This window comes from Littorina saxatilis, linkage group LG6 (assembly GCF_037325665.1).
Source record: "Littorina saxatilis isolate snail1 linkage group LG6, US_GU_Lsax_2.0, whole genome shotgun sequence".
NCBI classification, from domain to species: domain Eukaryota; kingdom Metazoa; phylum Mollusca; class Gastropoda; order Littorinimorpha; family Littorinidae; genus Littorina; species Littorina saxatilis.
The window spans coordinates 18,050,414-18,065,817 of record NC_090250.1 but is presented as its reverse complement, the minus strand read 5'-3'; the positions used below and the strand labels follow the sequence as shown (position 1 = coordinate 18,065,817).

Genomic DNA, 15,404 nt, shown 5'->3' with positions numbered 1-15,404 from the left:
AATATAGCCATACCTTGAATTCAAAATCCAAATCAGATATACTAACGTTTCAGAATCAAAAAACAAGAAATGGAACGTTAATATAATTGACCCCCAAAAATGTAACAACCTTGAATTAATCACTGTCTTTTGTTCACCAACAGGTGTGCTGGGAATCAAGGTCAAGATTATGTTGCCGTGGGATCCCAGCGGCAAGATCGGCCCCCGTCGCCCTCTGCCTGACCACGTGTCTATTGTTGAGCCCAAGGATGAGGCCCCCCCACCGCACCCCTACAGCGAGCAGAAGGGAGCCAAGCCTGCAGAGGGAGGAGCTGCTGCCGCCCCGCCAGTCCCTATCTTTGATCAGTAAATGTGAGTAGCTGTGGGATTTTTGGATCAGGGATGGGTACATGTGAAAGATGAGAATTAACAGGTGTGATTATTTGGGGGAGGGGGGTTACAAGGGGGTGCGTATATGTGAGTTATAAGGTTTGGTTATTTGAGGGGAGGGGGCCAACCATGCCGAAGATTTTTAAAACTTAAAATGGACATCATCCGAAAAATCCTTTTTCAAATTCAAGGGACTTAGTGCATTATCGAAGGAATCGAATTTGGGTGTGAAATCTATTGTATTTTACCACCAATAATTTCCTTCCCTTGCAAGAAACTGACATGCTTTTCTCCCTCAAATAAGTGTCCTTTTGTTTGGCAAGGAAACATTTCAGTCTCGGATATATAATTGATTGAAACCCGATATCGTTACAAATGTTTAATGTATTTCCTATTTCTTTTTTGTTTCAGGCCTGGGGACATCTGTGTAAATGAAGGGGGAAAAAAGAAAGAAAAAAACCTCTTTGCTGGAGTGAGAATAAATAATTGTTCTGGCATTCATGTTTTGAGATGTTTTTGTGCTGTGTGACATGCTGTCGAAAGAAAATTTAGGGGTGCATGGATTACTCAGTGTTTAGTGTTTGCCATGAAAGCTGTGCGAGAATGCTGTGAGCCAGAGGTGTGTTTGGGGTACTTTCGCGGTGGAACTTCCGGTAATGTTGAACTTTAGCGTTGTAAATTTATAGCTCACAATCCAGTGGCACTATTGGCTTATTTTTGACACAAGTCCCTTTAATCAAACCGAAGAATCTAATTATCGTTAAATTCCAGAATTAAGCGTAATTTTTTTTTTTTTAATTTTATCAACGAAAATACAAAATCAACAGTTGTTTCCCATCCTTCAAAAAAGTGGATGTGCTGAGGTTGAAAGGCATCTGTACAGTTCATTCCATAACTTCAAAGGTATCTAACATGACTTGTTATGCTTACAAAAGCAGGTTCTGCAAAATTGGAGGCTTAAATTACAGTGGAGTGCAAGCTATCAATTTACAACCCTAAAGTTCAACTTTACCAAACTTTCAATTAACAACTAAATGTGTTTTGTCAATAAAAGAAGGATGTACTGTAAATCTGAAAAGGGAAAGTCGAAAAAGGTTCACTGTTAAAGACATTGGCCGCCGATTGACTCCAATTATTAATTTCGCTAATATTTTGCCTGTGAAATTATTAGAGTGAATTGAAACAAGTGTGACAAAATGAAAGACATCTACCTGACAGACTATTGATTTAAATTTGATAAGAATCATTTACGAGGATTGCAAACACAGGACCTATTGAGCAAGTGATGTAAATCTCTGGTTTATATATTGTGTTCTGTTAGCCTTTTTGACTCACATGCGAAGCAAAAGTGAGTATGTACTCACCCGAGTTGTCCGTCCGGAAAACTTTAACGTTGGATATTTCTTGGACACTATTCAGTCTATCAGTACCAAATTTGGCAAGATGGTGTATGATGACAAGGCCCCAAAAAACATACATAGCATCTTGACCTTGCTTCAAGGTCAAGGTCGCAGGGGCCATAAAGGTTGCCTAAAAAACAGCTATTTTTCACATTTTCTCTGAAGTTTTTGAGATTCAATACCTCACCTATATATGATATATAGGGCAAAGTAAGCCCCATCTTGTGATACCAGTTTGGTTTACCTTGCGTCAAGGTCAAGGTCACAGGAACTCTTCAAAGTTGGATTGTATACATATTTTGAAGTGACCTTGACCCTAAACTATGTTAGATAACTGTTTCAAACTTAAAAATTATGTGGGGCACATGTTATGCTTTCATCATGACATTTGGTCACATATGATCAAAGTCAAGGTCACTTTGACCCTTATGAAATGTGACCAAAATAAGGTAGTGAACTACTAAAAGTGACCGTATCTCATGGTAGAAAGAGCCAATAAGCACCATTGTACTTCCTATGTCTTGAATTAACAGCTTTGTGTTGGTTGACCTTGGGTCAAGGTCACATGTATTTTGGTAGGAAAAATGTGTAAAGCAGTTCTTAGTGTACGATGTCATTGCTAGGTTTAGTTATTTGACCTTGACATGTCAAGGTCAAGCATGTGAGTGGTATGGGCTTTGCCCTTCTTGTTTGTTGGGTAAAATTAGATTGCAGCTTTATTTTTTATAAACCCATTTCCTAAATCATTCACCGATTTTAATGAAAAATTGACAATGCAGAATAGTTCACACAATCACATTAATAAAAATAATTCGCCCTGACTTCTTTGCAGGGATCTGCAAACCAACCATGACCCGCATTTTCAGACATAGCATCAGAAAAGGACGTGACCATACTCCAAAAACAAATATGAATGAATCTAATTAAGCCTTCACCAACTTTATGTAATTTTGCTATTTTCAGCCACACTATTCTGAATTCTTGTCTAAAAGAACCTGAAGTGTGTTCTCTCAACAATTGGGAAAAGACTAAAAATGGTGGCCACCATGCCCCAAGTCTGAAACCCCACTGCAAGTTGTGAATACAGTGCAGTGTCAAAATCGGGGAAAGAACAAAGGTGCACTTGCTTTTCTGTTTGTTGCTGTCAATAGTACTGCATTTTAAACACTTACCAAATGCAAATTCTACATTACTCAAATTATGTATTATTACAAAAAGATGACAGATTTTTTCTTCTCCCAAAACATCTGTTGTAGAACACACTGAATAAAGAACACAGCAAAACGAGGGTGTTTATGAATACTCCACACACAGCGACACATACACGCTCGCCGAAACACATTTGACATGATTTTTACGCCATTCGCCCCCTTGAAGTTAAGTGTTATACACTCACACACACTTGCATCATTTGATAAAATAAATCACATCAAAGCCACTCTACTTGTCACAAGATTTATTTCTTCCCAGGAAGGCAATTTGAACATGATTGGACAATTGTGGAGAAGGGCAGGTCGAAACATTTCCAGGAAAATTGAAAGCTACGATTTACCCATCAGTATTTCATCACACAGAATGTTGTTGCATTAAAGCACATATTCACATCTATTAAAAAAACTTGTCAAACAAAACGCTTGAAATTATGAAAACTCCCCAAACATGGTCAATCTCAGATCAACAATTAAATATGTTGTAACATACACATAAAAAAATTCTAAATAATTCTAACCCTCAATAAGATTGGCACTTTAGTCTTTCAACAAATTTTTAGGAAGTCGTGATGAGACCCACAATGGAAAACGAATTGCAACACAAAGGCTGAGCATCAGTGTGGAATTGTTAATTTATTCGTAGATCCAGGGTTTGGCGTTGGCCTCGTAGGTGAGCAGCTCCTCGGGTTTGAACCACAAGTTGATCTCTTTCTGTGCACTCTCCACTGCGTCACTGCCGTGGCACACATTACTGAAACACAGTCCCCATCCATGAAACGCTTGTACACTGTCACACTCCATAAAAGACACTGATGCCATAATTTCTGATAAACTAAGGGAAGCAAGCACTCTAAATCTCAGTAAAAGCATGTGTCAGAGCAAGCGAGATTTATGCGGAACCAGTTTCCCCGATTTCTAAGATAATATATAACAAGTATTGAAATGAGCAAATAACTTTCATCCTCAATGATGGCGGCAAGCTCATAATTATTTTTCTCATTCTTCAAGGCACTCTAAACATTTATGTACACAATAACCAGCATTTATTTATTTCTGGAATTTCCGTATGCCATAATTTCTATTGCACACCAATCAAATGGCATAAACCTTAAATTTGTCAAGTGCATTAAAGGGTCATTTCACATGCCGATAACCTTGGCATCAAACCATGAAAACCTTGCCTTGCTCTTGAGCATTTTTATCTTAAAACAAAATTATTAACCACCTAATAATTGAAACACTTGTAAACCCTAGGAGAAGAAAAAAGAGGAAGAAAATTATGTGAAACCAACACCCTCTTTCCATGAGTAAAACTAGTCCTTCAATTGATAGAAATTGAGAAAGTAACGTGACGATCGGCCATCGCTGAGAAGTCAGCCGTAATGCTTTCGTGTGATGTTAGCTTCTTGCGGTGCGTACGCAGATTCTTCCTATTACTTCTATAAATATCACCGATATTGCAGTAGATGGCGGACAAATTTATGGGTGTACGTGTATCAAGATTGTGTAATCCTTTTCCTTCAACTTTTTACTCAGATCAGCAATAATCAACTGAGTGGTTGCGTTTAAAATCAAAACTGGCATCTTCAACCCTTCAACCATTTCAACAATTCATCAGTCCGTAGAAACACAAATTGCTTTCTTTCATACAGACTCTCACATGTCGGTGAAATAAAGTGTACATGAATAAAAGTCAGTCTCTGACGAAGTTTATCTCTACAAGACACAGGCTGTGTTTTGTCACACAAAATAGTACATTGTACTTTCATTTCCGATCAAACTGAAAGCTGAAACCGGATCTCAAAAGGAATTCTGACTAGTTTAACAAACCTCGCCAAAGAAGGCTGATTTAAAAAAAAAATGTAAAAATTGTGGGATTGACGAAATATCCATCACAATTTGTTTTCCATTTACGGATTTCCAAAGGACTAGCTTGACCCATACTTACATGCAAAGATCAACAATGGACTATCCTATAAATCAGTATTCAACATTGATATACCTCACGGACACAAACATCAAGTACAACTACCTAATCAGACCTGGGAATCCGTACGATTTCACTGTATTTTGTACGCACGATTGTCTAGAATACTATCAGCATGATCAGTGTGGGACAAAATACGACGAAAAAGAATTCCTAGAATAACTTTTTTGACAAGCGTATCTCGAAGCTACCCAATATTTTGACACACGATTACATTTTTTTTGACTCACATGCGAAGCAAAAGTGAGTCTATGTACTCACCCGAGTCGTCCGTCCGTCCGGAAAACTTTAACGTTGGATATTTCTTGGACACTATTCAGTCTATCAGTACCAAATTTGGCAAGATGGTGTATGCTGACAAGGCCCCAAAAAACATACATAGCATCTTGACCTTGCTTCAAGGTCAAGGTCGCAGGGGGCATAAATGTCTAAAAAAACCAGCTATTTTTCACATTTTTCCCATTTTCTCTGAAGTTTTTGAGATTGAATACCTCACCTATATATGATATATAGGGCAAAGTAAGCCCCATCTTTTGATACCAGTTTGGTTTACCTGGCTTCAAGGTCAAGGTCACAGGAGCTCTTCAAATTTGGATTGTATACATAATTTGAAGTGACCTTGACCCTGAACTATGGAAGATAACTGTTTCAAACTTAAAAATTATGTGGGGCACATGTTATGCTTTCATCATGAGACACATTTGGTCACATATGATCAAGGTCAAGGTCACTTTGACCCTTATGAAATGTGACCAAAATAAGGTAGTGAACCACTAAAAGTGACCATATTTCATGGTAGAAAGAGCCAATAAGCACCATTGTACTTCCTATGTCTTGAATTAACAGCTTTGTGTTGCATGACCTTGGATGACCTTGACCTTGGGTCAAGGTCACATGTATTTTGGTAGGAAAAATGTGTAAAGCAGTTCTTAGTGTATGATGTCATTGCTAGTTTAGTTATTTGACCTTGACCCTGAAGGTCATGTCAAGGTCAAGCATGTGAGTCATATGGGCTTTGCCCTTCTTGTTGTCATTAAACATTGAAAGAAGAATTTGTTTTAACTGAATTGGTAAACCTAATTGGCGGTGCGATGGACGCGTGTGAAGCATGGTGGACCACGGATGTTCAAATGCTGTGTGGAGTACGCTAATCTTTTTCTTCTGAAAATACACCAAGTTTGTTTGAAAATACTCCAAGTGCAAAACAAGGGTTCCCAGGTCTGCCTAACCAACTCGAGGGAGACTCACCGTCCTACATCGATGCAGAAGTCTCCGCGGATGGTGCCAGGGTTCGATTCCAGAGGGTTGGTGGCGCCCAGCAAGACGCGGCCCATCTTCACGACCTGCTTGCCCTCCCATACCTGCCCACAGGTAGTCAAAACATTTTAGAACAGTCATATGAAACTGTGAAACCACTACCAAATATCTTTTGATTTCAGTTCCAAGTGGTTCTAACTTGAATTTCAACTAAAAAAGCAGACGTTGAAAAATCAATTCTGACAAAATTCCCACTCTGCACAGACACGGAGACAGAATGCAGACCGACACATTTCGGTATACATGTATTTAACTATAAATGAAAAGGTGACCTCAATCCTACAAAAAAACCTGGCAAGATAGATGGTGAGCTGAATGGTTTACATGTGACAGTGTACCTTTCAAGAGGTGAAAAGAACATTTCGTCGTCGTCCTGGAATTTTTGTAAACTTGATTCTCGACGATTTGGATGTTTTTGTGGTTTCGAGTCCAAGTAAATCATGCTCAATCAGAAATATTCTCCAAAATACGATGGACAATACATGCTTCAACATTCTTTTTATCTTTCTATTCATACCAGGTACAAATATAAACACAATTTCATAATAAAAATAATCGGTTCTGCCCTCCTGCTGAAAAGATGTCTAAAATGAGTTACGCCAACATTCCATGACGACGTCGATTTGTACTTACCATGGCGAATATGGGCCCAGAGTTCATGTATGTCACCAGGCCGGCGAAGAAAGGCTTGCTGGACAGGTCAGAGTAGTGCTTCTCCAGGTGAGCCTTGCCGGGCTGAAAAACACAATTGTTGCAACAAATTTGAAAAATGAGTAAAATTAAATTATTATGTGAAATTTTTTCATTGTTATTGTTAAGTCAAAGCAAAGAAAGTGTCCACGCAGACAGCAAAGATAAACATGAAAATGAGTATAGCTTACAAATTGACATACTTTCTACGCCCGGTTCGATCAGCGTGACTTCAGCGAAGAACAACGGAAAGTCATGGAGGAGGTGCTCAGCCGCCCGTCCACGCCCATCACCATCACCACCGACGAAGTCCGGTCGACCTTCAAGAAGGTCAAAGCACGCAGTGCTGCAGGCCCAGACATCACTGGCAGGCTTCTACGGGAATGCGGAGACTCCCTTGCCCCTGTCTACCGCGAGCTCTTCCAGAGGTCCCTCGACGAACATTCCATCCCTGCAATCTGGAAGAGCTCCATCATTGTTCCTGTGCCCAAGAAGCCCAATCCCTCGACACTGAACGACTACAGGCCCGTAGCGCTCACCTCCATCCCCTTCAAGTGCGCTGAGAAGTTGGTCCTTCGGAGGCTGAGGTTGGAGACAGAGGACCATCAGGATCCTCTTCAGTTTGCATACACCCGCAACCGGAGTACTGAAGATGCGATCCTGACCCTCGTCCACAACATCTCCGCCCACCTGGAGAAACCCTCCTCTTACGCCAGGGTCCTGTTCATCGACTTCAGCAGCGCCTTCAACACCATCCAGCCTCATCTCATGATGAGGAAGCTGCTGGAGTTCGACGTCAATCCGGTGCTGATCAGTTGGGTCTTCAGCTTCCTTACGAAGCGAACCCAGTGGGTCCGTATTGGTCAAGTCTTGTCCGAGGCTGTCGCCACCAATACAGGCGCCCCTCAAGGCTTCGTGCTGTCTCCCACGCTCTTCACGCTGTACACCGCCGACTGTCGCCTCAGGGATCTTGTCAACCTGCTGCTGAAGTTTGCAGACGACACATCCCTGTCAGGTCTCATCCTGAAAAAAGACGAATCGGCGTACAGACACGCCGTGGAGGAGCTGGTGCAGTGGTGCGACGACAACTTCCTGGAGCTCAACGTGAGCAAGACGAAGGAACTCATCATGGACTTCCGACGAACCAAGTCCGCCGTCGACCCCATCATCATCAAGGGCGAACCCGTCGAGATGGTGGATACCTACAAGTATCTGGGCACCATTATCGACAACCAGCTCGACTGGTCGCCAAACGTGGACGCCGTGTGCAAGCGGGCAAACCAGAGGCTCTTCTTCCTGAGGAAGCTGCGGCAGTTCCACGTCGACCCACAGATCCTCCACCTCTTCTACCAGGCGACTATTCAGAGTGTCGTCTCCTTCAACCAGCTCTGCTACCACAGCAGTGCAAAGAAGGGCGACATGGAAAGGTTGGAGAAGATCGTGAAGAGAGCAGGCTCCATCATTGGCTCTGAGCTTCAGCCTCTCAGCACTCGATTTCCGAGTGTGGCGCTGAAGAAGCTGAGCATGATCCGCTCTGACGACCGCCACCCTCTGCACCAGGCGCTCGCATCGTGCGAGGCCACGCGTGAGTCATCACGCCGGTTGAGGTGCTGGCGGGCCAGGACGAACCGGATGAGGGACTCGTTCCTCCCGATGGCTGTACGACTCTACAACCAGTCCCTGTGAATGTGATAGTATACTAGATAGACTTGAGTGCTGTGAAATTTGACGTGAGGACTATGGGTGATGTGAACTGTGCTGTGAGGACTATGGGTGATGCGAACTGTGACTGCGGAAGGACAATGAGTGCTGTGAACTGTACGTATAGGGGGGGTGGGGTATGATGTAATGTAATTTGTGATAATGTATGGGAGTTATGATGTAATGTATATATGTATGATGATGTATTCTATGTCGATTGTGAATGTATGGTGGGGTGGGGTGGGGAGGGGGTACGATGTAATTTAATGAAGGATGATGTACTTGGTGTTTGATAGTGTATGATTGTTAGTTGTAGATATAGTACGATGTTTGATGTAATGTTTGTGTGTGTGTTATAATGCAATATGTTATGATGTAATGTATGATGTATTCGGTGCATGATAGTGGATGTATGCTTGTTAGTTGTAGATCTAGTACGATGTTTGAGGTTGTAATGTTTGAGCGGGTGTTATAATGCAATATGTAGCCGTATGAGGGTTCCAGGGTGCGAGTTGTACATGGCCGGGTGCTAGAGTGCTGCATGAATGAGTAAGTGCATGTGGAGCTGTATGGCTGGGTGAATTGTGGGTTGCGTACGTCCGAGGGGCACATGTAGCCTGTGTGCCTGAACTGTAGTAGTGGGTATATTGCGTAAGGGTGTGCTGATATTGAACTGCAGTTGTGTTTTGTAAATGTCTATGTATCAGTGTATCATGTCTTGCCACACACATGCCAAATTTCCTTGTATTGATGACAATAAAACTTCTTGTATCGTGTATCTTTTATCGATACTGAAAGTACTGTTGCGTTTAGACTTCCCACAACGATTGTCACGACAAACAGCACGATTTCTATGAAATGAAAAACACCAAGAAACAAAATAGAATTGCTCAGCCACTTAACAGAAAAACATTGAAAAACAAAGAGATTTTTTTTCTTCTATTTATCGTCTTGGTTGTGTTCTTGGGAGTGACATTTTTTGCATGGTATCATACACATGTTCTTTTCATGCCTTTACTGAAACTAATGTGGATAAATCATGCAGTTTTACTTCTGGCACAACTCCAAATAACCGCAGTATGTCAACAACGCTCACACTTGCATTCACTGAAGTAATACACTACAGCCAGTGAGCCCAACATTCTTTCTTTCTTTATTTGGTGCTTAACGTCGTTTTCAACCGTTCAAGGTTATATCGCGACGGGGAAAGGGGGGAGATGGGATAGAGCCACTTGTTAATTGTTTCTTGTTCACAAAAGCACTAATAAAAAAATTGCTCCAGGGGCTTGCAACGTAGTACAATATATGACCTTACTGGGAAAATGCAAGTTTCCAGTACAAAGGACTTAACATTTCTTACATACTGCTTGACTAAAATCTTTACAAACATTGACTATATTCTATACAAGAAACACTTAACAAGGGTAAAAGGAGAAACAGAATCCGTTAGTCGTCTCTTACGACATGCTGGGGAGCATCGGGTAAATTCTTCCCCCTAACCCGCGGGGGGAGAGCCCAACATGAAGTCAGAAGTTGTACAGTGGAATCTCCTTTTTACGACCTCCAAAAATCTTGAGGTTGTTTTAAAATGGACAAAATTTACAGAGGTTATGAAAAGAAAATCTGAAAAAATAAGGTCTTAAAAGGAAGCGATTCCTAAAAGCAACAAGAAGGGCAAAGCCCATAAGACTCACATGTTTGACCTTGACATGACCAAATAACTAAACCTAGCAATGACATCATACACTAAGAACTGCTTTACACATTTTTCCTACCAAAATACATGTGAACTTGACCCAAGGTCAAGGTCATCCAAGGTCATGCAACACAAAGCTGTTAATTCAAGACATAGGAAGTACAATGGTGCTTATTGGCTCTTTCTACCATGAGATATGGTCACTTTTAGTGGTTCACTACCTTATTTTGGTCACATTTCATAAGGGTCAAAGTGACCTTGACCTTGATCATATGTGACCAAATGTGTCTCATGATGAAAGCATAACATGTGCCCCACATAATTTTTAAGTTTGAAACAGTTATCTTCCATAGTTCAGGGTCAAGGTCACTTCAAAATATGTATACAATCCAACTTTGAAGAGCTCCTGTGACCTTGACCTTGAAGCAAGGTAAACCAAACTGGTATCAAAAGATGGGGCTTACTTTGCCCTATATATCATATATAGGTGAGGTATTGAATCTCAAAAACTTCAGAGAAAATGGGAAAAATGTGATGGCCCCTGCGACCTTGACCTTGAAGCAAGGTCAAGATGCTATGTATGTTTTTTGGGGCCTTGTCATCATACACCATCTTGCCAAATTTGGTACTGATAGACTGAATAGTGTCCAAGAAATATCCAACGTTAAAGTTTTCCGGACGGACGTCCGGACGGACGGACGACTCGGGTGAGTACATAGACTCACTTTTGCTTCGCATGTGAGTCAAAAAGGGGGGTTCCGCTGTCCAAAACACTCCATTCCCCTTCCTACTGCATAAAAATAGATAGAAGTATTGCAGTTCCTACTTACAATTGCTATATGTCTGTTTATGTAGCACTTGCGGCTAGCTAATAAAACTCACTTGATCACCTGACAGATGTGTGAACTAATCAAAGCCCAACTCCTAAAACATGCACTGATACAGACTACGCATGCTTCAAAAATTCAATTCTAGCAAAAGAAAGGACTTTTTCCCTTCCTGCCTCAACTTGCTTAAAGCAATATCACATCACCACACCACAACCCCCCACCCCCAAAATCTTTCTGCCACAACTTTCCCCCTCCCCCAAAGTTCTTTCTGCCTTAACTTTCCCCTCCCATGTCACCCCCCCCCCCCCTCCTACGCACCTAGTGACCCGCTATGGGCGGGAGGAGTTCACAGGCAGACATCTGAGAAAACCCTGGCCCAGCGGCTGCCACCTCTGTGTCTGCAAATACACCCTGCATTCCCCACAAGGCGAGATATGTCAGAAGAAGGCACGTCTCTCCACCAAGTCTGGGCAAATTAAATCCAGATGGCTGAGACCCAATGAAAATTACACTGTGTGCAAGGATCGAGTTGTGCCAGATGTAATTTAGAATTATCTTGTTAAAAACAACAAATATATGGCTGCACCAATGTGCTCATAATTACCCTTCAAGTGTTTTGCAATGGCTATATAAAAGTGTTCCACGGAAAAGCCATGGCAATTGACTTGACCGACGCTTTGCCCTTGGTTCTGGTAGCAAAACTTTTTGCCCTTGGTTCTGGTAGCAAAACTTGTATCAGAGAGCTCAGCTCACTGGATCGATAAAGTAATGCAAGAGATTCTGGAGGTCAAAGAATGCTGACCACACCTTGCCTTTTCCACAGCCTCCGACGGTGAACATACCAAACCCAAATGATGCTGCTACTGCACTTATTCGATCATTCTACCGGCCCCACAGTCTATGTTGTGAGAATTCTGCCCAATGCACAGGGCAATCCATTCCAGAATGACGTTGGTAGCAATGGTACATTTGCTTCCAGGGTGGCTAATCAAAGAGACTTGAGCACCTATCCAGGTTTTCCAATTGCTTCGTTTCCGGCCCATTTATGCAGAGCACAAAAAATATTGGCGGTCTAGCAGTGTCGTCTGCGCAATGATCGCGGTGGCTTTCTTGACCGCCAAGGACGACCACGCACGTTGTGAGACGTCATTTGTTAGACCTCAATAGACCCTATCAGTATTCCAAGCTCTCGTGATCTCTCGCAAACTTCAGAGCATAGCAAAGCATGTTATATGCGGTACAGCGATCTTGTGCGAGCTGCACAAGCCAAAGTTCGAAGTTCTCGCGATGTTCAAAGCATAACAAAGAGCGTGTCTCGCGAGAGCTGCTCAGATACCGAAAAGGTCTATAGCGACTTTAAAACACGAAGACTGACCGATGTTTCCCTGATGCATCATAAATAAAGATTTCCAGATTGCCCGATGTCATCAAAGAGAAAGAATTGTTCAACCGTTAGTGACAAATAATTGATACTTGTGGGCACCCTGTCGATGACGTAGAGCACATTCTTGACTTTAAGATTGAGAAAGATCGCGAGTCCAACACTTTGTAGCTCGCCGGCCAGAATATCGGGCGAAGAAGACGCACAAGAGGTACTTTTATAAAACAATTTATAGCCTTCGCACTTTTATGAGACGACTCTGCACGGTTAGTTTGACCATTTTCCTGCTGTTTCCCAAAGTTTCAAGTCGATAAAGCGTTGCGAAGTACCTTTTAACGGCTGCGCAGTTTTGCGCACGGATTGTCAGCCATGTTGTATTCACATCCAACATGGCGGTCGGTAAAGTTCGTCTGCTCTGAAAAATGTCAAAAACGGTTTCAATTTATCCTCTTTCGTCTTTGCCTCTATTATGAATTTTATTACTTTAAAAATTCATAACTCGGGTTACACTCATCCAATCTCAAAGTTATATATATATATATATATATGTATAGGTTACAACACGAGTGGTTTTTTATATGGCTTGTATTTCAGTCAAGACCCAGCGGATGAATATCATCGGGAGACACGAGCCTCTGGCGAGTGGCTCTCGATTGATATTCCCGCTGGGTCTTGACTGAAATACAAGCCATATAAAAAACCTCGAGTGTTGTAATCTGTATATCCCATTCTACCATCAAACACAAAGTGTAGACTACTAGCGGCACTGTTGCGATCTGTGCAGGGTAAAACTGTTGCCAGCGAGACTTAGCCCTTTTGCAACCTTAAACTAAGTGACCGTCGCTGAAAAAATAAAACGAATGAGTGCATCGATAAGTACGCGGTAACACTACTTTCAGACCATTTAAAAGCTTTAAGTAAAGGTTCATAAGTTGCAAGAAAGTAATGAAGTCGAATAGAAATTAATTTAGTTGAAGCGCACAATTCTTTTGTTTTGCGTTTCAGGTCGGCAGAACGGGCGAAACGGGTTTGGGACCCATTTGGCTTACTCGATTCAGAATCGATTCCACGTTGTTTTTCTCGAACGTGTGTAATTAGGCTTATTGACAGAGAAGCAAATTTTAGGGAACAAATATGTAGGTTTAGATTTAACCATTTGCTCCCTATTTGAAATGTATCTACGTGATAAACTGTTTTGCGAGTGTGTTTGCATGGATGAACTTAAACTGGTATGGCTTTGAGGAAAACGCGACCGACACGTCTGTCACCGCCGATTGATTGCATTTTGAAGGAATATGACTGGATTACGGAAAAATATGTGGACTTACTGCAGAGCCAGGCAAAAGAGTAGACTTGCTCGCAAAACACGTGAAACAGCCGATGTTTGATAGCTGAAGGCGCACACCAAAACACACTACCGACAGATTCTCAAAAGTCGTCTGCTAAGGATGCAAGGGGAGGGTACTCGTGTTTTTGTTTTGGTTCGCTAGCATCTGGTTATCTTGTAAGTTGAATGTTCGTTTTTTTCGACCTGCATTGCTTTCATAATGAAAGAAACTTTTGCTTATTGCATCTCATACATCAGATCAGTTCTGAGATTCATTTTTGCGTGCAACTGATATGGTTTTCTGAGCCGTGCAATACGATTTTAGAACTTCATACAAATGTGTCACATTGTTCGGCGCGAGGTCAAAGGTCGGGAGGAAAGTAGTCCTTTGCCCAAATCGGAATCTGCACTATCATATATTTTTTGGAGTCCATGATGTATTTATTGAGCTATAAAAATACAACATATATACCCATACTGAAGTAACAGAGACAAAGAAGGGAGGTCATGGGATATATATATATATACCATTGGAATGCTGATTTTCTGCTCTTTCAAGTGATATAAATCAAAATGTTAAAACTTAAATGGAGATTTTGAATTTTTTTGTAACATTCCTACACTGTAGTGTATCACGACCAGTATAATCACTGAACAGTAACCACTGTCTGAATCTAGACCCTGAAAGTCGTCTCTGGGTCTGAAAACTACAGGTGCGCGCACGTGCGAGTGTTACTTGAAAGAGAAGAAGTCTGAAGAAGAGAGAAAAAAGTGTCTGAGCACTGCGACGTGTCATAGACGACCGAGCATCACTGTCCAACCCTAAATGAGAAGTAAGAAAACAAAGAGCGGTCGCTCGAGCTCAATACCGACGAGAAATCAAGGGGCACCGAAGCGTAAACAAAATTCTGGCATTTACATTCTGATTCACTTCTAAATAGAGCGACAGCCTTGACACTCCTGCAAAACATAACCTTCAGGTCAGAGGGAAAGGTCTTCTTGCACAAAAAAAGCTGTGTCGAGAGACACAATGCCGGCCGGCGAAAAAGTGGATAAATCAATAGCAGAAACATACGTACCATGCACAACTTGGAGGCAACGAGCTTGTACCCCCGCTGTTCAAATCGCTTCATAATATCTCCGATAAGGCCTCGTTGAACACCGTCAGGCTTGACAGCGATGAAAGTACGTTCTTTTGTAGGATCTGCCATTTTGGTGAATGCGGCGAGTACAGTAAGAAGTGTAGCAACCATGCGGTCCTGGGGAAATGAGGACGAGCAGAAGCAAAAAGTCACGTGGTCAATTTTTCTCCGGAAGGAATGTTCCGAGCATTGCCGGAACACCCCCGAATAGAAATGTACCGTAAATATTTTCTTGCTCGCAGGTTAAAAAAAAAGTAAAGCAACTAATTCCCGTCAAAAATCAAAGAGTACCAAAAGATACACGTTAAAACAAATAGATCAATTAAAACTGTCATGCTCTTTGTATAAATTGT

General features: G+C 41.8%; 2 protein-coding genes across 3 annotated transcripts in view; one reads left to right on the top strand and one right to left on the bottom strand.

Moving 5' to 3' along the window:
- The window catches only part of LOC138968656 (small ribosomal subunit protein uS3), a 79,226-nt gene that overhangs the window by 3,942 nt on the left and 59,880 nt on the right, over positions 1–15,404 (top strand). The window contains exons 5-6 of one of the 2 annotated variants that reach the window (XM_070341249.1): positions 144–351; positions 781–866. In XM_070341249.1, the coding sequence (XP_070197350.1) occupies positions 144–349 (206 nt within the window). In that variant the 3' untranslated portion in view covers positions 350–351; positions 781–866. Of the gene's footprint in view, positions 1–143; positions 352–780; positions 867–15,404 lie in introns of those variants that run through there. The other variant, XM_070341250.1, reaches the window with a different exon arrangement.
- Positions 3,211–15,201, bottom strand: LOC138968657 (uncharacterized). The gene is made up of 4 exons (XM_070341251.1): positions 14,989–15,201; positions 6,918–7,019; positions 6,216–6,328; positions 3,211–3,731 (listed from the first exon to the last, which is right to left on the bottom strand). Exons 1-4 carry the CDS (start codon positions 15,160–15,162, stop codon positions 3,614–3,616), a joined length of 507 nt encoding a protein of 168 aa, XP_070197352.1. The 5' UTR covers positions 15,163–15,201; the 3' UTR covers positions 3,211–3,613.

Excerpts from the sequence above, each read along its gene's own strand:
- LOC138968657 (XM_070341251.1), bottom strand. The coding sequence starts at position 15,162 with ATGGTTGCTACACTTCTTACTGTACTCGCCGCATTCACCAAAATGGCA. Across the intron at positions 6,329-6,917 it reads CTGGGCCCATATTCGCCATG|GTATGGGAGGGCAAGCAGGT; the intron begins GTAAGTACAAAT and ends ACCTGTGGGCAG. Across the intron at positions 3,732-6,215 it reads TTCTGCATCGATGTAGGACG|TAATGTGTGCCACGGCAGTG; the intron begins GTGAGTCTCCCT and ends ACTGTGTTTCAG.